This window comes from Taurulus bubalis (assembly GCF_910589615.1).
Source record: "Taurulus bubalis genome assembly, chromosome: 16".
NCBI classification, from domain to species: domain Eukaryota; kingdom Metazoa; phylum Chordata; class Actinopteri; order Perciformes; family Cottidae; genus Taurulus; species Taurulus bubalis.
Window position 1 is genome coordinate 16,068,354 of NC_136604.1, and position 24,630 is coordinate 16,092,983.

Genomic DNA, 24,630 nt, shown 5'->3' on the forward strand with positions numbered 1-24,630 from the left:
TATTTGTACATACGAGGATATTTAGAAATGAGAACCCTGAAATGAAAACAAAAAATACAATAAATAAAATGCATTGAATATAAAAGTTAAGTTCTGTCTTTCTTCCTCCACCCTTTCTTTGCTCATAAATAAAGCTCAGTAATAACAAACAATCCCCATGGACTCAATTAGATACAGTTAAATAAATGGTGTGACTTTAATGCCCTGCCCATGAGCACCCACATATCTTCCAACTAAAAATATATTTCTTGTGCGTGGATATGTGCAGGGGTGCATGCATCTGTGTGTGTGTGTGTGTGTGTGTGTGTGTGTGTGTGTGTGTGTGTGTGTGTGTGTGTGTGTGTGTGTCTGTGTGTGTGTGTGTGTGTGACTATGTTCACACTTCCTATGTCTTGGGATCTGCCATGGAGCTTCCTGAGCAGCAGTGTGTGCTTAATAATTAGAGAACACATGCCTGGTTGGCTCAGGGAGGGCTGCCTTAGGGAAGGGTGAATGCTGTGACTATCATTCACTGTACCTGTATCCAGTGACAACTGAAAGAGATCACGTTTTTTGGAGGGAAAAGTAAATCTGTATCGTCTTCCTTGTTAATCAGGCTAACCTCTGAGATAGCAGCAGGTACAAGGTGATAACTAGAAACCACCAATCTGTTTGAGATCAAGCAAACATCTGCATGTTCTCAACACTTTAACAATAGTTATTTTCAGTCTCAATCCAGAATGCAACAGTTAATTGGTCCTTGTTTACTCATACCATTTGGCCAAAATAAAGTCAGGAAATAAAATAAGAGAAATAAAGGGTAATCATGTAATTATGCCTCTGTACTTTTATACTTGTATTTCTTGTGTATTTAAACAACATGTAACTATCTCTTGGTCGCCTCTAAAGCTGAATGTGGACCATGTGATGCTTTAGCTGCTTTGGACTGGCTTTCAACATATCAGGAGCAGACAAATAATGGAAGCTAGCTTCCCATTCAAGAGGTTTACCTTTCTTTGAGATGGTAGTACATGTACACAGTGAATATTTCTATACAATCTGAATGAGGCCATGGGCAAAATATAGAGCATATTTCTGGAAGTAGTAAAGTGACCTTAAATGTAGAACAAGCGAGTTTCATGTCATCCGGTACAAATACCGTATATATTACCCTGTAAATATGTGATTGTAGTGTCCCATAGTTAAACAATATTCTATATCATAGTTTCTAAATTGGCATATAGTGTTTTTCCCAACTATAATGATCACATTTTCCCATGAGATCATTAATGTTTCATCCACTCTAAGCCAGTTTAATTCTGACAAGGAACATCAATTGCTTGGCTCTGGAGAGTGTTTATATTCTACTGTAAACCCCACAAGACAAGGGTTAAGATTGTTCAGTGTTAATAATTAATATGTCGCTGCTCTTAATCCCCTAGTAGTACACAATGGTTAGGGCTCATTGGGGGACTCGGCGAGGGTAAAATGGTAAAAACAAAAGTTAACTAAAGCCATCGTCAGATTCTCAATTGCTGAGGAATAAAAAGAGGAAAATAAATTTGATCTGGCAGCCATAGTAGACAGGGTAAAGCAACCAATGCTAGCTACAGAAACACTATTGAACCATCGTCTGGTCTGAATACCCTGCCTGTGCCTATTAATTCACTTCAACCTTGCTTCTTTAACAGTCTCCCCCTCCCGGTCTGTTCCTGTGGTCCGTCATCCTCCACATATCTTACTCAGCCTTGTTCCATGTCCTCCTCTCACCCCTTCCATATTGGTGCCAGAGTTTGCAGTCCTGTCTCTCTGCGCCTCTGCTGTTTCCCTCTTCTATCCTTGCACCTTTGATGTCAAGACCACAGCTAAAGCCTGAGCTAATCTGCTGTGGGCTTCCTGAGCTCTAACCAGGCCAAGGGTTGGAACCAAGAACATGGCACGGGGGCAAAAGGAAGAGAGAATGAATAGACTCTCTCATTTGTTTTAGACATATTGCATTAAGCATTCAATTCCAATCACTTTTAGATTAATACTATTTAAAAAAAATAAAGTTACAGTTGTATGAATATTCATATTGAGCATTTTAGATGGCAAAGAATGGCAAAAAACCCCAGAGAGAACCGTATGGCAGTATGTAAAGTGTAAGCCACAATCTACACTGTTTTTAGAAGTATTAATGAGGGGATGAATATAATAGAATGGCTTACAGTAGTCCAATTAAGGATCCTAGAGAAAGAGTCTGCTGTCAGGGGAACATTGTTATGAAGGACGGAGACAAGATGAAAAACCGCCATGAGAATGCTATATGCTGTAATGACTGGGAAATAAGAGAATTGAAGGAAGAAAGTCCAAAGAAAGACTGTGTCAGCACACTGCAGGAAACAGGAAGGATGCTACGGAGGAACTAAATGCATTAGCTTTGGTGTAGCTTTTAGCCAGCCCTCTCATCCCCTCCCTGTGGCATCCACACCAAGAGAAGAAAAGGCAGAATAATCCCTCAGCAACACCATTCATCTGTCTTGCTCTGATGGTACTATTTATAGCATATTAAAGGGGTGAAAACGCCTTTTTTCCACCTCTGACACAAAACATTAAAAAGCCTTCAAAGTTAAAGCTCTACTAACAGGATCAAGTGTGTAAGCAGCAGCAACTCAAGCAAGAAAGGACAAAAAAAAGAGAAAGATGGAACGCATCTCTATGAGTCAAAGGTTATCCAGAAACATATTCTTTAAATAAAATGCTTTATCGGTGAAGGCCCATTCAATTCTAGATTTCATTTTAATTTACACTGTAAAGGTTATTCATAACCATATTCAGGAAACAAAGTTTAAAGCAGCAAAAGAAAATTGACCCAGTAATTTCACAAAAGCAAACTTTTAACCACAAACACCTGCCAATAACATTTCAAAGAGATATCCTTGTCCACGATACATTGAGCATCTGTTGCAGCTAATAGGGCAATTTAATCAACCACGGTTTGCTTTGTAAACACATCCACAGGGTGCAGTATAGATGCCATACTAAGGATAAGATAGGAAATGGCAACTTGGCAACTTGAGAACAGCAGCACAGGATCAAAGCAAAATATGAGAATATATAATATTAAATGGGAGAAAACAGAAAGAGTATTGTGTTGCGAACTCAACAGGTCCGACATCTCAAACCAAGGCAAAGACAAAATACATGCTACCAACCTGCACACATACAAACCAATAGATCCAGCCTATTATGCAGTATTCAGCACAGCGCAATTATTTGGCATGACAGCACAGTGTGGACACGGGAGAGGGGAAACCTCACTACAGGGCACAGTTTGGACCCAGGGCTGCAAATATGGCCACTCTGCTTCCCCTACCATACTAATTCATTTTTGTATTGAGCTACTTTATTGGCTCCAAAACTGGCCTCGTGTCAAAAGATCGGCTTCCACGCTGATCTCTATCATGCATGCAAAGAGCGCACTAATTAGCCATGCTAAGACAAATCGCACTGTTTTTTCTTGGTTCACTGACCACGGCAGCTCCCATAATCCTCTGTTATCACACAGTTGGGGAGGATAGTGAAGCTAATAACACTGTGATATTAGCAACACTGATCTGCCAGTGATAGAGCCAGGCAGCACAAGCTAATTCTGCCTGCATGAACCCCAGACCAGACAAATCCCCCTTTTCATTATTTTGTTCTCCTTGCCCGTCCCTCTTGTCAATGTTCTCTCATCGAACCATCTAATTAAAAAAGGCATGAAAAGTGGAAAGTTGAAGCAGTGATGGCAAAGACATGACGAGGTTTACATGTTGGTAGAGGATGAGCCTGATAACCTGTTTGACAAGGTACATGGAAATTACCTGCATGCCTGCTGTGTTGGCGTGCCCCAAAACTCACTTCAACCAATACCTTGCAACTTCATTAGACCAACTACAGATTAATTTGAGCATTTTAGAATAATTTAAAGAAATCAAGTATTTGTTAAAAGTGAATTTGTTGCAAATGCAAAGTCCTGTCATCAGCATTGTCAAGATACAACTTGTTTTTGCTTGTCTCTCTGTCTTTGCTTGTGTCTCATTCTCTCTGTGGGGAAAGTGAGATTAAGAAAGATTGCAGTGCTGTGGGATCAATATAATGCTAACACCCCTCTGGCACTCTCCAAAAATCTCGACCAAGCAAAAGCGCACTTACAGAGGGGGTCTAATGGATCATATATCCACTGTATCACTTTAGCTTTGACTTAACCTCTGATGAAGCAATAGCCTTGTCTGCAATGAATATTAGTATTTAAAAAGTAAAATATGACTCAACTTCTAACCCACACAAAAACTCATAATATTAGAACTGCTAATAACGAGATGAAAAAAAATGCAATAAAAGATCAATTTCATAGCCTTCCTATAATAAATAATGTCGTTACTTTTTTTTACCTACAATTTAATACGTTTTTACTTTTTATGGTCTGAGGCATTTTTTTATGAAAAAAAAATAGTGTTAAGAATTAAAGTGAAATATCAGAGGTCTGGTCAGCTATATTTTTACACACATACACACACACACATATAATGTCTGTACAAAAACTTCATAATGTATATAATGTCGTAATGTCTTAATGTATAAACTTGTGTTATTAGTATAATACTACATAGTTACAAGATAATGTGAGCACACTAGTTATTATCTTGTCTGCAAAGGAGGAAAACATTAAAAACATATTTCTGGACTTGGAGTGCTCCACACAACAATGTAAAGACTTAAACTTTCTGATTTTTCCCCCCAAATTGCCGAAGAAAGTTTAAAATCAAGACACTGACTGTCCCTCTCAATGTTCAACATTGCAGTTAAGGCTTTTTACGGTGAAGGCCCCCATTGCCTGTCATCCTTTGCTGCCCCACGTTTATTGATGTAATTGAGAAGAGTTTTTATGGAGGCACGCTGCTGTGCGGCCTGTAATTGCCGGTCAAAGCACGCTCACCAGAGTTCATAAAGGTTCCTCTGTAAATATATTCAGGTTGGCCTGGTGTCACCTCAAACAAAAAAAAGACAGCCTCTGTCTGATGAATGGGAAGAGAAGAGGTATGTCACTGCCACACTGCACACACACACAAACGCATGCACAGTATCACCAGGTGAGGACTGAATGCCTACTCAGTGTACAAACTCACATGCACACATGACCAACCTGTCCTAGAGAAGATTAAGATATATTACACTCTCAACCAGCGAGCCACGTCCTTGTTTTATTTCACCTTGCCGGTTCCCTCCTTCTATTTTGATCCCTCTTTTCGTCTTACATTACGAGCCACAAATGAGAGTTTCCCAACCTTAAAATACAGGAATATTGTATGAATGAACCTGTGTTTCAAAGAGTAGAGCAAGGCCCCCACTGCGTGAGTAATATACCATTGTCTAAAAAGAGCAGATCTCTCCACTAATATCAACGACACAATGGCGCTTGATTCAACAAAAGCAAGCTGATTTGCACTGGAAAGGAGGGGAATTATCTAATGCCCTTGGCTGATGGTGTCACGTTGAATTACTTGTCAAGTGGGCTAGTTTTTCACAGCATGCTTTACGCATTTGGTGTGTGTGTGTGTGTGAAAAAAAGGAGGTTAGAGACCGAGAATAGGGATGTGTTGTGGTTGAGCAGTGAGCCGGATCAGACAGTGACATCTCCGTCCACTCGGGATGCTGAGGAACAAAATGTTCTGCTGTTACTGCAGCAAACAAAGACCTGTACCTTTGAAGCCACTCAGTTTAGAATTTCTCTATATATGTTGTTTAAATTAAAACAAAAAGAAGTATTGTATGTGAAACAATGATAATAATCACTACTTGTTGCTATGTCATGATGGAAATGTTTTCTGAACTAAAAAAGTACAAAAATAATAATTTTCTGTCCTTAGCTAATAAACATTTCTGGAGAGTGGAGAATAAAACTATAAAGGTTAATAAGCAAATTAAAATGATGGCCCTTGTCAAGCTAGACTGTCACTTATAGCTAACACTCTCGAAGAAAATACAGAATTCAGCTCTCTGGTCAGTTGTTGGGTTTTATTCTACAGCAGGATTTAAATTTAGAGTTTAAGACTGAATACTGGACTACTTTAAAAGGATTTGTTTTTGCAGTGCAGCAGAACGTTGTTAAGTGCATGTGTGTGCGCCATTACACAGTCAGATGCAATACAATGAGTTGGCATTAAAGGGATGCGTGAACTTGCCCTCGCTGCCCTGCTTTTACAATCTAATTGCCATACTCTACAGTGTCCTCTACAGCAGACCACTGAGTGCACATAGCATTTGGGCAATTGATTTCATACTGTATGTTGCTTTCCTTCTAAGCCTCTCTTCTCAGCCCTCCCTCGTCGTCTTCCTCTTGCTGCATCTTGGCTAATTACTGTGATTGATTCATTGACTGGTGTGACGTCTCTCACAGTCCTGTGAAACTTAGTGTGTCACACCAATCACACTCTCAAAGATTGAGGGAGGCCAAGGTTAAAGGTATAACAATCTGGCAGAAAAAAACAATGTTGACCAAGCAAGGCACAATCTAATTTCCATAAGGCCGCTATATCTTTCGATCGCGCTATAACAAAAAGCCACTGAAGCATGCCATCCTTCTTTAGATTAGCGGCCCTCGACCCAGGAAGTGAATTAAGGGATCAAAGCGGGCTCGAGGATGAATCATCTGTGGAAGCTGCTGAACAAACACAAGTGTATAACTATTGTTTTCAAAGAAGCGACAGAAGATGAAAGATGGGGAACAATAGATTAATTGTAGTTTTGACTAAGCTGATCCTTCTACTTACAGGATCCCAGTTGGTATTAATTAATAGTATACGCAGGCAGACATACAACACTGTTAAGTAAAGAGGATGCTCTAATCTTCTCAAGCGCAGTGTTTTGATGAGATAATCTTCCAAAAATGTATTTTCTAGCTGTCATGGAGTCAATGTATTACAGTGCTACTGAGATATGAACATTCAGTATTAAAGTTCTACATCTAAAGGCATCCTCCAAGACCAAAAACATGCCTCCAATCCATTTACAGGCCCATGGCGCCAATGTGCATTACTTCAAATATGTCTCTGTGTACAAATCATAAGCCATTAGTGCATCTGTGGGATTGTAAAAAGCGGCAGATTGGATCCCAATGGTGCAGTGCTTAGTAAACATAACTAAAGAGACACCCAGTCAGGGCACAGGGATCTGGGCCATTACATCTAACCTCTGCGTGTTCTCTGGTCTCACTGGGATGGGGTGAGGTAACACATGGCTAAACATGCTTACACAAACACATTGCTATCCAGGCGGCCTGCCTCATGGGAGCTGGTTTATAGGTTTGACTAAATATTGCCCAGTAAATTGTGGCATCTGCTAAACATAACACAGATGATCAATGACAAAAACAAGTAATAATAATGAAGAATAGATTGCATTCCCTTACTCGTCTGCTGTGGTGTCGGTTTTTTTCAACACAGCCTAACTGAAAACACACAAGCACGCTTTGAAGTGTGCTAAAGTACATGGGTATGCTTTGGCCCATGTCCACTAGCCTTGCTTTCTGCTACCCCTAATCCCCTCCACAAGTCTTAGCCTGAGCAATTTGACAGAGGGAGTAACAAAGTGGCGAGTGCTGGGGTGAGCCAATCTGCAGCAAGGCACCAGGTGTTGGAGATAATGTTCCGCAGGAGCATTTATTGCCGTGTGCCGCAAAGTTAATCATAACTGCAGTTTTGATCGATGGCAAGTTGCAGATTGAGTCTTCAACCAAGTGCTGCGGTTAATAAATCCTGACTCAGACAAAAGGGGCTGTAGCGGGGAGACTGGCAAAGACAGCTATTGATCTTTTGGTCAAGCACAGGCCGATAAGAAAAACTATGGTTTTAGATGTATAAGGCTGACACTGCAGAACAAAAAGAGTGAAAATGGGGGGGAAAGACATTTAAGAAGACGGCAGAGGTGAACTTTTGAAATGTTTTTGAAAGCTATTATTTGGGCACATTGAAATTGAAATTGGAAGACCTGGTTTTACAGACAAGCAAGTCATGAGTCCTTTCTAGAACACATGATATTCAGAATAATCCTGACATTGATTCTTTTCTCAGACTAACTCATATATTTATTCAAAAAAGACATACAGTATGGACCTGTGTTCATTTTGGCATCTAAATGGCTTATTCTCTTAGTTTTGGCAGTTATTTTTAAGTCTTAATGTATATTTGTTTCTGCTCTAGGACATCTTCCTAGAAATGCTCTAAATAATCTGTAAAAATAAATAAAAAGTAAGAAAAGTGATGAAGAGTAAACAGGAGGTTTATGAGGAATGTGAAAGCTTTAGACCATCGTCGCCTTATCATCCAGCTGTTGGACCCACAAAATTAACTTTTAGTATATTTAATGTTAACCATTTCTGTGTGCCATCGCATGAAAAACAGGCAATATTGTTAATTATTTTTTTCTTTGAGTGATAAAGAGAAGACAGGGCCGTGGGTCCAGTTTGACAACTACCACAAAGGACTAAGAGGAGGAGTTGCAAATTGATTACAGGTGTTACTGGTGTCTTGATGTTTTGTTTTGTCTTTCTTTTAGCATTTTTTATTAGTCTTTTTTTAACGATATCACTGAACAAATCTCTTCCATCATTTGTTCTGATTAGATGTCAAACAGTAGATGACGTTTTCAGCCATTTTCAACCATAAATTGCAGATTTTAATCAATTTGGGAAGAGACGTTGCTATTAACACAAGCACTGATGTATTTCATCAAAGTACAGTCATATTATTTAGTTTACAGCAGTGAAGTGTGTGCAGTTGCTCTTTAAAGGTTTGATTAATTGAAAATTCCGTCAGATGCTGAGCCATGCCGCATGCCCCCTGGCGATAGCATCGCCGATCTGCGATCTTAAAGAACCACGATTGGACAGTAGGAAAAACCTGTTCATTACTACCCACAACTTTGCAAAAGTGGTATTGTATTTACACTATGTCAAACTCCAAAAGTCAAAAACTAACTAAATAACAAAAGTCTATAAGAACCTTAGCAAGATCAGCTGCAGGTCTGAGTCATCTGCAGGGTGGGGAATAGGGAGAGGGAGTGGTAGATGAGAGGTAGTGGTAGATGAGTTGAGAGAGTTTGAAGAGAAAGACATAGAAATAAATTTGTAGGTCAGAAAAAAAAAAAAGACAGGGATCCAGCAAGATAAGATGATGTGATAGATGCAGTTGGTATATATATATATATATATATATATATATATATATATATATATATATATATATATATATATATATATATAGCCCCTCACAACGCGATCTGGGGGATCTTCTTTAGTTGTCTTTGATGTGACGATGCTTGACGTGCATCAGGGCTTTATTACCATCCCTCACATCAGCGGTGAGACATTTCCATCTCAACCAATGTTTATCTTCGCATGAACTTTCTCCATTGTAAAGTTTAGAGAAGTATGGCTGTGGGCTTTCAGATATATGCATATCATTCCCATTGCAACAAGCAAACAAAGTTAGGGGAATACACGAGTCAACAGTAACCGGTGTTTGCGAATGCACAAATCAAAAGCAAATCTTCTGACATGCACTTCACGAATACACTGGGCTGCGTCTCAAACTCTGGAATCTGGAAAACTTTACAGAAAGCAAAGAACACTGTTCATTATCCTTAGTTTGCTTTTGTTTTAGCTCGTTCGTATGTGGGTTTTATGAAGAGAGCACCACTTCCAATAAACGACAATAGGATGTATGATGATAGACTATTGACTTTCATGAGACAATCAGATCAAACTATCCCCTCAGATGCTTTATGACACCCACATAGCAGGAGAGAGAGAGAGGGAGAAAGAGAGAGAGAGAGACTGACTGAGACAGATAAAGAGACACAGCGAGAGGGAGAGAAACACCACACTCAGACCGTCCTATACGTGACCAGACTAGTGATGTTGTAATGAATTACCGGTAAAGCTCCATAGCAAAACTCTTCCTCTACTTCACCAGTCCGTGTTGTGAGAGACAGGCCACAGCATAAGAGATAGAGGGCAGGGGGGGGGGGGGGACAAAATGTATTGAACAGTCACCCAGACAATATATGCCCACTCAACCAGCGCACAGTATCCATTTAAAAACACATCTATGCAAAGTGCCCCGGCATACGCTGCCAATACTCTGCACTCCCTTGCAGAAAATAACTGCCATAGTGACACAACGTTCAATAAATGATGTTTTCAAGCAGGGGATGTTTGCAATCACAGGTGGGAAGCCACATCTTCTTGTGCTGGCAGGCAAACAATGGTCAGAGGATATGTTTCACAATCAATCGCGTCCATAATCGCTCTCACTGCCTTAGCATTAAAGGAAATTCTTAAAAGCAGCATACATCTGGCAGTAAAGAGATTGACATTATGGACTGCAGTTTAGTCCCAGTAGAAGAGAGTATGGGACGAGTGTGTAACCCACATGGTAAATAGCATGCACACAAACACATTTCCATGGTTTTATGCATACCTACAGTATATACCACTGCACAACAATCAGGCAGTGGATAAATTAAAACATAATATGTGCTGCAGTACAATTTCACAAGCCCTAACATGAAAGACACATCACTCTCTTTGAAAACACAAAACAAAAAGTTGAGGCATTCATCTTCACAAAAATAAAACATACTCATATTGCTGTAATTCCCAACGGAAACTGGAGAAAACTGCCCCTGGGCTTAAAAATAGCTTTTCTGAAGAAGATTCACTCACTTTCAGGTGAGTCAACCTAACAGCCAATCAATATATATCCAGTGTTCAGTACTCTCCTGCAACTGCTCTTTATCTCTTTCTGACTCTCTCACAAGCACAGACGTGCTCCCTCTACGGGTTGGGACAAGCTGACATATATCAGCACTGCAGGGATAATCCATAGCTTGCTGAATGTCAGTGTCTCAAGTCCATAAGGTATAAGGTTAAAAGAGAGTGGACAAAGGATGGGAGGTGACCTACAGGGATCAAAACCCTGTTGGGCTCTCAGATCTCTTAACAGGGAAAAACAAAAGTTGCATTCACGCAGGATGCTTTGTGTTGTCAGCAAAGGCTTGTATGGAAAAAAAAAGGAAAAGAAAGAAAGAAAAAAAGAAGAAGAAGATATCCCTCAAGGGAAATAGAGTTCGCAAAAGTTACCAGAACGGAAAACAAAGACATAAGTTTTGTTTGGGAACTCTTTCTGTAAAATGCTGCAATCATTGAACTGTGATGCGGCTATTTTCTTTAACAGAATGGCTCTTTTTTTTGTTTTAGAGCCTCGGGAGTAATGTCAATACGCTGAATGGTTTCAACTCCAGTTTCCGGCAAGTTATACTCTCCATTTACAGTATCCAAGGTGTTGTAAAAGTTGCTCTCAATATCTCAAGGGAGCACTAGTGCTGGATCAAAATGGGTTATGCCTCTTTGCAAAACAATTGAGCGCCAAAGACAATTACAAGTCAAATAGATGTGAGTTCCACTTAGTAGCAAGCGGGCGAATGAGCATCTGGCAATTGGCGAGCGTCAGGCGTTATTTACATTGCCTCAAAGTGGATGGTGATGAGGAAGAAAATCAATGTGGATGCAAACAGCGTAATGGCGGAGTAATGTGTTCCCCTGGGCAAGCAACAACGAATAAGTCCTGTCAGGGTGATGCAGAGTAGACGCGGTATTCAGTTGCCGTTTTTACCAGCCCTCCCCTGCTGCCACATTCAATCCACATGCACATCTCAACTCCTGAAGTCAGTCTTCAAGGCTGTGTTCTCCGGCTGCCTCTTTAGAATGCTAACTCTGCAGGGCCGCCAATCAAAGCAGAGGATGGTAAACAAGAATGTAAGGGAACAGGATCAGATTTGCATATGCACGAGGTGACGTTCTGGATGGTGATTGATGTTGTGTATTCTGGGCCGTTCCTCTTCCTCTCAAAATACGCACAGGCCCACACACACAAGAGAGCAGGGAGCATGACAACTTGACCTCTTTTCTTTGAGCTGTTGTGGATCGATCAGGGAAGCATGGTTTTGACCCTGATCCCTGGCCTCTCTTCTTCCATTGGACCACTCAACCTGTCCGTCAGGTATCAATCAATACGGCTCTTAAAGCGCCGCGCAGTTTGATCTAAGCCGCCAGTGAGGTGCCAACACTATATACATAAAGGGTTTGATATGACAAAAAAGGCAAGAATCCAGGTTTAAATTGCATGTCTTTCTCACAAAGTAATGCTTATGTATTTGTACCATCATCCTAATGAGACAATACTTTGATCCCAGATTGTGTTAATTCACAGTTAATAGTAGACCTGAAATAAAGAAACCATACTTTAAACTGAAACAGAAGTAAGCCCTGTACAAACCAGTGTGATTAAATTACAGACCAGTCCAATTATATGCAGAGAGAGAGAGAGAGAGAGAGAGAGAGAGAGAGAGAGAGAGAGAGAGAGAGAGAGAGAGAGAGAGAGAGCACTGAGCAGAGGTGTCACGAAGCCCTTCACTGAGAAGATGTGTGTTTTCGGTCAGCACCATCAGAGCACTCCACCTGATCTCTCTAATTGGCCACCAGCTGGAGGTTGTTCGCCCTCCACCCATCTATCACTTCCACGTCCATCCTCCCCGCTAAAGGTCTGGCCCTCCCCTCCACTTCTCGCCTCTGGTGTCTGCTGATTCTTACTTGCTGACCCCTGTCACCCCCTTTGTCTGTCCTTACTCCTCCCTGCTAACTCTGAAATTACAGATACCCAACCAAGAAGAGACCTAAGCAGAGATGAAGCTAAAGTGTTGAAAATAGACTTCAGTTTTTTTTTTTTTACGATTTTGAAGAAAACCACCAACAGATTTGGAGTCAATACTTTGTGCGTAAAACATACACCAGCATGTTTAAAGAAAAAACAATAGAGGCAAGTTAGCATGTCTGCACCATGCTGCCTTTTTCTTGCAATGTGCATGATCAACTGTGACACTTTCCAAAAGCCCTTCTCCCTCTTCACTTTCTTCCCACGGTTTCCCCTTGCTCTTTAAGACATTGCAGCCATGCTGCAGGTGCACCACCATAGGTGCCCCTGGCAACAATTGCCACAAAGATGACGTACTCAGTAGAGATTTGGGCGCCCGATACGACTACCCGGCGCAAATCAAAGTCTGGGACAAGAAGCTGATGACATCGTAAAATGTGCAAAACAAGCAGAGTCGGGCTGCAGTCTGTTGGGATTCTGGGAAACGATCAACTCTCAGTTGGCCAAGCAGAAATTTCAAAGAGACTTTAATATCAGGCTACAAGGCACAATTCTCAGTTTTAAGACCACTCAGAGTCAATCAAGTTCTCCTCGGAAAGTGTTTTTGCTTAACTACTGAGTGAATGAGGGAAACTGACACAAATTTCTTGGGGCCATCTCACTCTAAGATGACTTCTCGTATATTCTTTCTGAACCCGTTTCCTTTATCAACAGTCCTTCATCCCTCTGTCTTTCTCTGTGCTTCAAGTGTTTAATAGCTCAGCCGAGGCTACCCCTTGTCCCTTTCTGCCAACTGCCTGTAGCTGTTACTTCAAAGTCTCCCGTATCTTTTCTTATTTATCCAAACCGCCCGTCTCCTACATGTTACTGAAACTAAACCTGCATTTTTATATTTCATCGGAGACAAATAAAGTGCAGTGGATTTGCCTGTTGTGTAACAGCTGCATCCATCCACCTGCAGGTAACCATTGTATATTTGTCATGCTAACATTCAAGTCTTGTGAGTGAGCGAGGGACAAAGTGAATGATTACATTTGTTCGCACAAGTTCTTAGAGTGCCAGCTCAAATATATGGAAGTCTTGCTGAAAGGGTCAATACATATGTGCACATTTCCATTTCTGCCTATATGGGCTCAACTGTGTGTGTGTGTATGTGTGTGTGTGTGTGTGTGTGTGTGTGTGTGTGTGTGTGTGTGTGTGTGTGTGTGTGTGTGTGTGTGTGTGTGTGTGGTGGTGGTGGGGAGACAACACTATACGGCTGGCGGTGGTAATCAAGCTCACTAATTACTTCCTGAGCTGAGAGAATTGTCACAGAGAGGAGGAGCTGCCACAGATGGTGAGAGACCCACACTGACACCAGGATATTCTACCTCTTCATCATTAGAGCTGAGCATGTGTGTTTGTGTGAGAGTTATTGAGAGAAGGAGTCAGGGTGTGTGACCAAGATTGAGTGTTCAAATTACACTTTAAAACCACAGACCACATGATACACCCCGGAGGGTAAAGAGCTAAGAACTAGATCAAATCAATACTATATCCTTCTTTATATTGTTTTCATTTTAATGATAATAATAGTAATTGTTTGAATCAATGCCTGCTCCTCTGCTATTCCCCAGATACATCGCAGACAGCTATACATCTAGATACAGTCACTTTAAGCTGGCTAAGTTCCAATAAACCTAGTCAACACCCATCCACTTCCAACCATACTTCAACCAGCCCATCTCCTTATTCTGCCGAAGTGCCTGTCAGCAGGTGGTGTACCAGTGGACTCCCCTTCTCTTACGTTCCCAACCTCAGCTCACTCTCCAGACAAGAGTGCAAGAGACTGACCACTCACCACTGTGAAGAGCCATCAGTGCCGCTGACCTCGAGCAGGTCATAGTCGTCCTCCAGCTGAAAGTCAGAGAATACCAGGGCAATGGTGTCTCCTGGCTCGGCCAGCACAGTCCAGGTGCAGTCAGCATTGTTGTTGTACTCAGCTGGGTAATTGGGGGTGGTGATCACCCCACTCTGACCCCGCAGTGTCCCGCCACACCCATCATCTGCTGCAGGGAGCACAGGAGAGAGAAAGTGCTGAAAAGCTGTATGTAATGGAGGGAAACGTTAACAAATATAATCACATACTTGTGGCGCAAAAATAACCTGAAGACAAATACAACCAGGCACGGTAGTAAAAGGCTAATCATCACAACCTGCAACTTAACTGCAGCTAAAGGTCAGGTTTGACCCGTAAGCATTCATATTAAATTATAACTGGCTATTGTAAGCTTATACGTAATCAGTACAATAAGTGGCCCAACTATTAAATGCCATGGATTAAATTAACACTTAATGTTACGATACTCAAACACTGACCCACGATACAACAAGTAACAAGCTCACTCTGAAACATAAGAGCTAAAACTCACTCAACTGGAGGAGATCTTCTGACGTAAAAACATAGGCACATTATGTGATGAAAAACACAGTATATCAGTTTATATCATTTCCAAACAGAAATGCATTGGCTGTACATGGTCAATACAGGCATTACATAAATGTATACAATGTCGAAATAATAATTGGATTGGACAGATAAAGATAAAGCTCAATTATTAGCAAGCTAATAAACCACTTTGAGAGCATATCAAGATGTCAGATTATGCTGATGACTGATGATACTGAGGAGGGAGACGTAATGATCCAGCAAGAGAAGTCTTCCAAACGATGTCACAGAGGCTTATTTAATTAAGTGGGAGAAGTTTTACCAGGATCGTTTTCTGCTTCATAAATATGTATTATTTATAAAAAATGTTATGGCCACAAATTATAAATAAAGTGCAGATTTTTAAATTCAGGGGCATGAAAATGTGCAATGACTTTAAGCATATTTTTCCTTTGTCTGCAATTATTGCCATAGGCCAAAGAGACACCAATCGCAGGATTTCAAAATACCCTCGAGTGTTTACCATCAGTACAGAGCCGGGTAAAGGGTGTGATGCAACTTAATGCAATGGAGTGATTAAAGTCTGATTAATTCAGATTCATGTAAATCAACACAACTCTTCCATCCACAACACTGCTTTAAGGAGACCATTACATAACAAAGCATGCATTTAATTGCCAGGGTAACTTCCCTTCCAAGCTACTGGCCTTTGAACAACAGAGTATCATGTGATATCTGCATTCCATTTCCTATGTGGACTTTGAGGAATATTAAAAAATATATATTAATAAAATATTGTGTGCATACGTCACGACAGTATTTACCAGTGAAAAAAAGGAGACACTTCTGAAGTATTACTGTTCCTGAAAGTATGTGTCTAAATGATGTGTGCCTCTCTGCCGGGGTGGCGCGGAATTAATTTGTGGGCGGCCCGCTAGCTGTGTGTGAGGTGTTTCAAAGGGGGGATGGAGGAGCTCAGAGGCGCCAGGCCATGTCTATCATCCATCCTACCTGTCACCACGGCAACCCCCCTAAGGGAGGGCAAGCGAGTGTACGGACGAGCGGAAACTTGTGAGGTGTGAACTTGAATTGGAGGGAAACCACGGCAGAAGGGTAAGAAGAAGGGGATGAAATGGATGACAGGTGACAAGCGAGGACGGGCGAGACAAAAGTGCAGAGGGAGGGTGGACAATGAGGAAAGAGAGATGGCGAGAGGGGTGACAGGTGATTGTTGCAATGGGAGTGACAGGAAGTAGAAGGTAGACAGACGAAAGGATGAGGAAGTGCATTGATATTCCACACAAGACAGTTTCTTCACACTTGAAGGGACGTCTCTGGCGCTCCCCTTCACCCAGACTCTCTTTGTTGCTCCCTTTTTTGGCTTGCAAGTGCTCTACGGCAATTGAAAACTGAATGGCTCGACCATGGACTGTGTGAAACCACCAAAATCTGAGGTGTGCAAATTTATCAATTTTTACCTCGGTTGAAATTGGTTGAACAGTACATATTTTCAGACTGTCACTTAGGATTTCATTGCTATCCATAAAGTGTAAGGAACTGGTTCAATTCCTCTGAGTGTCATGGGAAGCATAAGCAATGCATGCTAGCTATAAAACAATTGATGCTATCACAAAGGCATGTTTATGTGCACCAAACATTCACACAGCAAAAGCATGAAAGCTATATCTGGGATTTTAAATGTGACAACTAAATGTGACACAATGCCACTAAAAATCAGAGCGCCTTTGTAATAGGTAGAATAAAGCATGTGCACAAAGCAAAGATAAATGTGTATGTGTAGACATATGTATGTATGTATGTATGTGTGCTACTGTAGTTATAGGCAGTGGCATTTAGAACGTGTCGGTAGTAAGGCTTGTTCTGGAAAGATATGCTTCGGGGTTAAGAAAGTGTCAGCAGCTGAATAAAAGAGTGATGTTTAATCACGTCTAAGTATCCTCATGACAAGTTATGCAGTTTTTAAGATCATAGCTAAGAGAACAAATTGATGAGTATAAGACAGGATACGTAAAACATTATCTATGCCATCAATGTCTGGCTATCATTCTATGGCTCGACAGCGCTGGCACGTTTGCCCTCTATTGAGTTCAGAATGGTGGCCGGGCCAAAATGGCCCCCCCTACTTCCAAAGTACAGCGTCACTTCAGCTTTTACAATTATGGAAAGTCTCTATAATTAGGGTGACATTAACTATACACTTATGCATTGTAAAGGAGCACTCGAGTGTACACGTAGACGTTAGTGTGGCACTGGAACACCACAATTAATCACAGGGAAACTTGATTTGTTTCTAAAATGTGTTGGCATGTAATTTCTGCCGAACAGGTGATATAATCACATCCTTTTAGTGCTTAAGCATTTTCTTCCCTCTTCAGGAAGGAGCCTGGGTGGACATGGGGGAGGAGAATAAAAGAGCTTAGTTTAGATCTGCACAGCAAATTGTTAGTGAATTATGGAGAAAATAAGAGGGGGAGAATTCTTCACAATTTCACATAAAATGGAAGAAATTACAGAAAATACTGATTGCAAAATGTGCACATAATTTCACATTTGGATGTAAAGTCCAGGCATGTGATTGGGTAGGTGGGGACTGTGCTGGCGAGTGGTGCCCTGCCATGTGGGCTCCGATGTGGGCTTCCTGACTCCCAGCCTGGTTGCAGATGGCACTGTGTCTCAGCGCTCCGCTCAGCAGGCACACTGACACAAACCATCGGCCACATGGACACAGCAAATGGACATACACATGCAAACTGTCATTGTATATGACATGTGTGTGCATTTTAAATGTGAGAATGTATTTTTTTTGCAAAGCAAAAATCCTGAAAGATTATGCACATGATGTAACCGCATCAGTGAACCCACAGTGAACCATTTTCAAGAGCAGTGTCATGCTAGGTCAGACAACACACACTGGCAGGTGTCGCTGCCCCAGGGGTGCTCGCTAACTGTGAGGAGAGGACAACTGGCACAAGCACCAGACTGGGAGCTAACACATGAGGTCCTGTCATGGTAAATAAGATATCAGTGTAACCACAAAAAAAAATGTTGTGAAGGCATGTGTAAATACATGCCTGTGAGGGTGGGCTGGAGGATGGGTTTCATCGATTTTTTCATTAAAACACTATGTATAAAAAGGTTGATTACTCCACGTTAAGCAATACCTTCGTGGATGTTCATTAGGATATTTTACACCAGTCATTCCATTGTTAATTGGTATAACCCTTTAATCCAGTTTTATTGTTGATGCCAAAATAACCTGCCTATGTTTTATCTTTGTTGTTTATTATTTTTAAATGACTTTAGTAATTAATAAAATATGAATCAAACATTATTGGATTACCTGTGGCATACTGTATCTCTGAGTTTAAATTTGATGTAATGTAATGTAATGTAATACATTGTGGACAAAGGGTATTCCAGATTTAGCCTAAAGACCTGTTCTGATTGACAGTTTTCCACCGTTCCTTCTACATACCTCTGCAGTAGGGAAGGGGGAAATCCCAGGCAGCAGTACCCGCTGAAGTGGCAAGACAGGACAGGGTGGTGTGACCCTCCAGCACGTAGCCCGGGCTGCAGCTGTAGCGGATTTTGTCCCCAATGTTGAACGTGGACCCCTGCTGGTGGCCATTGAGCAGCTGTCCAGGATTACCACAAGTGTAACTGGGCAGAGCTGTAGAGAGAGAGAGAGAGAGAGAGAGAGAGAGAGAGAGAGAGAGAGAGAGAGAGAGAGGGACAGAATAGACAGTTAATGAGGCAGTCTGTGGCTCTGCGTCATGTTAGTACCAGCAAGAGCCAGAAAATCCGGGGGAACATACAGAAATAGTATGGTGGTGACAATCAATGGCCCACACATATAGACTCACACAAAGTGCTGATGCAGTGCCACAAACCAGACGAGGTTATGGAAACCAGCACAGCATGTAACGCTACCAAGATATGTAACAACATTATTTATTTAAAACACTGTATATCTACTGAAGACCTTGCATTTCAATACATTTCTCCCTGAAGTGCTTCAAATAACTATAGCACTAGTCGCTCATGGATGCCATGTTGACCATCTCCGCTTGTCCAATCATGTACCTGCATGCGAATAAGCGAGAGCCCAGTATTGACAGAACCTTGTCTAATTGTGTGTTATTATGCTAATCAAGTTCAAAGGAAGTTCAGTCTCTTGCTCTTGAACCTTTTTGCTTCAGTCTAGCAGTTGAAAACATGCGATTGTAGCTTCTGTTCTCTGTGGTGACATACAGTAGAACGCCTAAGCTCAGAGTACATCGGCTAAAAATACTATATGGGTGTGTAGTTAGATGGGTTTGTTCTTGCTGCGTCATACAATGAATCCTCAGAGTAAGAATAAAGCTGCCATGATCAAAAACCCATTGCTACACACACACATACACACTCTGTCATTCAGTGTACAGCCCCAGTCCTAGTCACACACTCCCACACAGTGAGGGAGCTGGCCAGAACATGTGCTGGACTTTGGATGAAACTCAGCCTCTCCACATGGACTGGACTGAACCCCGGAGGGGAGAGAATGGTTCCTATACAGCAACACAGCTTACTGGCACCTCGACATCACACTCAATGCACACTTGCTTTTCTCGTGTGTCTCCAGCTTCATAATGTACAACAAAATAGTATAATATTTCAAAGGCTTTCAGTTTTTTTTTTCCGGCTGGTCCAATTTTAAATCATAACAAATACAGCCCTTTGAAATTGGAAAATGTTTTTCCTTTGTTTTAAGATAAGCAAAACTAATGCTGCGTTCGAATTTTCGTAATTATCCGTAGGCACACACAGCTTCGACCTCTGTCTGAATGACTGGTGCTTCCAGCGGTACTTCAGGCGGACCAGCAGCCAGTTGAATTCAGCAACGGAGCATCTCAACGCTGATTGGCTTTCACTTGAAACGCGTCATTCGCGCCGTGTTATTCGCGTCATTCGGCGGAAAATTCACCTTTTCGCAACCATTCGACTGTGCATTGACTTTGCATGTAATCTACTCGTGCAAATAATTCGCATCGCTTTTGGTGTGAACTCAGCATAAATGACATTAAGATGCGTGAAATCGCCTTCGTAATAGTCTGTTTTGTATCTTTTCCTTTTCATGTGTGCCACGCCAAAAAAAAGGCTTTAAAGCAGAGTTAATTTTAAGTTAAGTATTTTTTCCCCTTCTAGCCCGGTAAGTTAAGGCTTCCTTACAGCAAGGTCTAACAAGGACAGATCAATCATTTTATCCAGCAGTGAAAAGGGCTTCAGCTGTGGAATTAACTGTCTGGTAAATAAATAGAATGCAAACAGTTTGTGTCCTGTCCACCATCAGACAACAAACATGACCTCTAAGTGCTTGGTTCTGGATGTGTGTGTGTGTGTGTGTGTGTGTGTGTGTGTGTGTGTGTGTGTGTGTGTGTGTGTGTGTGTGTGTGTGTGTGTGTGTCCCTCACAAAGGTTACTTTAGCTGTGAAGCTGTGTGTTATGAGACAGCGCAAGCCTTTACTGATGCTATCTCACAGCCTAGATATTAATTCTGACTGTTTGGTTTCATATTTGGAAGTATATATTTATAGATGGCGTGTTGAGGGGTTTGCAGATGAAAGAGATGTCTAAAGCAAAAAAAAAAGGCATTACTGACAGAGAATACAAATTGATATGCATATCAAATGTCAGGGAAAAAAATGTGTGTCATACGTATTTAAATTCACAGATTTTGCATGTAAATAAAAGTGTTACAATTTATGTGTGGAGATGGATTTTGGTGGCAATGGACTTTCAAGCACAACGTAACTTTAGTTCACAAATACTGTTTCAGCATACCATCCGAATCCTTCTCGTCACGCATATTTTCTACGTTTTCTGAAGAAGCTCTTCAAGGGTAAAATCAGCAGTGACTCACGTAGGGCAAAATGTCTACTAGCATCCCAATCAGTGATTTCACAGCAGCTGTTTACCATCATCTATTGAAGTTAGAACACCTGCTCAGACATCAAGGAATCGGCATTTAATGACTCAATACTGATATATCTGGTGCAGTACGTGGTTACTACTTGGACACTATCCCTTTGGCATAGCGCTATACACTGATGCCAGACTGACTTGTCACTTTCATGCTCTACTGTGCCATAGCCTTTATTTTGACCAGCCAAGGCCATCTTATTACAGCTTCCCCTCCATCACTACCACATTAGCATACACACAAGGACGCTGTATGATTAGCATATAGTGTAAGCGACTGGGATGCAGCATGGCAACAGGGGCCCCTGCATGGCGCCATGCTGGTAACAGCATCGCCCCTGCGGTTGTGACCATGTAAGGTTGGATCAACGTAGATCGTGTCACAACCGTTTGAGCCTGAGCAACCTTTAAGAGATTGAAGAAGAGGAGGGTCAGCTCGGATGAAAGGTTGGAGTGAGACACAGGAACAGATAACTTTGTCACAGCAGAGGTTTTGACTTGTGCCAGTGCCGGGGCCTTGATATGCACATGCTGTCTTATCGGCATGGATCACTGGCACGCCTAAATGGAATGGAGCCATCGTTAATGATATTAGTTACACTTGTGCTTTCCCTGCTATGATAAGTCAAAATATCAGCTGCGAGAACACCTTATTTTTCGGGAAGAAACAGAAAATGACTGAAGCATGACAGGGGAAACATATGTGAGTGTGTCAGAAAGAAACCCTCATTGCATTAGAAGTGATTGAGAGCACGGCACTGTCAGAGTGTGGATGTGGATGTTTTGACATGTGCCATATGTGAGCTTTTGTGTGTGTGATTTTCTGATCCCACTCTCTATTTCGGGTTACTAGTTTGGGCTAAGTCTAAAAGTGTCATTACAGGAAAGTGCTATGCCTGGAGCACTGAGGCGGAAAATACTGTTTTAACCTGCCTTGAGAGTCCACTCTCTTCATTCCCATAATGGGAATTTATCTATCACTAATAAACACATTGACAGTATTTGATCAAATGCATCAAGGCAGTGATACTCGTGCACAATAGACCTGAAAATATATATTTTTTCTTTCCCAGCTTTGTTTTCCGACACAATTATTTTATCTCCAAAACTAACTTGATAGTGGTATAATTTTGATTCAGTCAAAAATACAATACAACTACAAAAGGTAATGTCTCTCTTTACATACAATAAAGCAGGAGAACCTGCTGAGAGCTAAGTATCTTTATAACCACAAATCAGGAATCCAAAACAGGTGTGTATAAAATAAATAATACTTTTTTTTGCACTGTGTGGTTTAAAGTCATTCATCAAACTATATTATATTTGTTCCTGCAGGCTAAATCCTAAACAGATAGAGTATAAAGATGGAGAGGAAGAAAGACACACACACACACACACGCGCACACACACACACACACACACACACACACACACACACACACACACAGACGAGCATAAAATAAATAATGAGAAAACAATTTCAAATATTTGCGAGATGACTTCCCATTATTCTCCATTAATTTCCTCCCCTGCACACACTTTTATACATCAGAATTATTTCACAAATTATTCTGCAAGCTTCACAGCCTTCATGGGAAAAGTGTTTTAGAACAAAGAGGTGGGTTTTCTTCCAGGGGGTCTGGCTTCTGTGGTCATCACGTGGACTATTATATCCCATCCCCCTCCGGTCAAACCCGCAACATCAGCCCTTGGGTGTTTCTCATGGCAGGTCCATAAGTCACGAGGATGGGAGACTGTGACATGGCCCGTCCCTGGGGACCCGAATGCTTTAAGCACTTCCACTGCTGAAATGGCAAAGGATGTTCCTCGTCCATCAATGCATTACTCTCTACTGCGCACACTGGCCAACAGTAGAAGCGTATGAACACACTCAAGTGTGAACAAACCATGTGTGCACACACACACACATACACACTGGGAGCAAGGAGCCATGCCATCCATCACACCATCCATCCCTTACATCACCTGCTCACATTCCTGTATTCCTTCCAATCTCGATTGGCTAGGACAAAGGACAATGGAGAAGTAGAAAGTATGAAGATAGTCTCCTGTGGGGTGACCTTTGACCCAATTAAGTCTCCTTAAGCCTGTTCCTCAATTTGTCACCCTCTCTTTAGGAAAAGGGGATAGTAGTAGTATACCCTTGCATATTGTAAAACCCATTTGTCAAAAAAATGTTCTTTAAAAAACGCTTATGCTGCAAAATAAAGAGATCATTAATTTATTCGCACTCTCTACCAAAAGGTTTTATCTCAGGAAGTCTTGCCATCTTTAATAGACGGATAAATATAGTTGCTGCAAATGGTAGATGATGAGATAGTAGAAGGATAGAAAATTGGATTTCTCCTTGGTGTTCAAGAGCAGATTTGTTATTATTTATTGCGTCATACGACTAGTTGAACGAGGAACCAAGTCCCTGAAGTAAATCAGAAGTAATACACTGAGGTTAGGGAAAGGGCACGAATATAGAGGATTAAAGAAAGAGAGAAAGTATGTGAGCTACAGAGGAAAATGTGTAAATGACAGTTGGAGAGCCAAACCTATTTTAATACAGTTGATCCACCATCCCCTGTCTGGAATGTATTGGACAGCTGCAGAAGATGCAGCTCAGGGAGAAAAAGCACTGTCATCAACAGGAAGATGCTACACTCTGCAGCAGCTCACTCAAACTTAGTTCCCAAAATAAGAAAGCAGGAGACACGAAAGACGACGAGACCATACATTGACTCACATGTTGGTGGGAGAAACATAACCCGGTTTCACTCCAGACTGAATGTTTGCCTTCAACTCGCACCCAATATTTATGTTCCTACTGTACATCACTCTTTCCCATCTGTCTTTCTGATTTCTTTTCCTGGGCCTCTTCCTTTTCTCACGTCTTCCAGCTGTGCATTTAGAAGTGAAATTGCAAGATCGATCCCAACACACAGGTGCATTAGCTCAATAAGCAGTTTCTGCTTTGTCAAGCAGCAATTCAATCAATGCCTCCTGTTCCTTAACACATGGGCTGAACAAAGGCTGGCAACTGCCATCACTTCTGGTTAGAGAAGCTAAGGAATGCAGGAATCAGCTCTCCTTTAGTTCTAAGAAATAGATAGCATCCTATGGTTGAGAGTTTGCATGTGCGAGTGTGTGTGGGTGTGTTATCTGCATTTTAAGGGGGGTGAAAAAGTTGCTGCTCAAAAGCAAAAGTTTTGAATAACAATGTTGAAACCTGAATTGATCACATCCATGTTTGTTAGCAAGCAGTGTTCTTCTCTCCTGCCTTTGTTGTCACATTGCTGCACATCTTGGCTCATTACAGCCACCTATAGATAAGATAATTAATGTGACACCATTGGACAAAAAGAGTATCCCATCACCCATGTGCACACACTGCTTGTGCATGAGACAAGCAACATGGGGACCCACAGTGGTTATGATGTCAATAATGACACTTTTAAATGCTGACAGAACAAAGCTCATGGTGTTAACAAAACCATGGAGCAA

The 24,630-nt window shown here is 41.4% G+C and overlaps 1 protein-coding gene across 1 annotated transcript in view; it reads right to left on the reverse strand.

Moving 5' to 3' along the window:
• The window catches only part of csmd2 (CUB and Sushi multiple domains 2), a gene marked incomplete at both ends in the record, with an annotated part of 208,583 nt that overhangs the window by 133,134 nt on the left and 50,819 nt on the right, over positions 1-24,630 (reverse strand). Inside the window, 2 exons of the mRNA XM_079232352.1 lie at positions 14,554-14,761; positions 18,638-18,832. Of these exons, the coding sequence (XP_079088478.1) occupies positions 14,554-14,761; positions 18,638-18,832 (403 nt within the window). The remainder of the gene's footprint in view (positions 1-14,553; positions 14,762-18,637; positions 18,833-24,630) is intronic.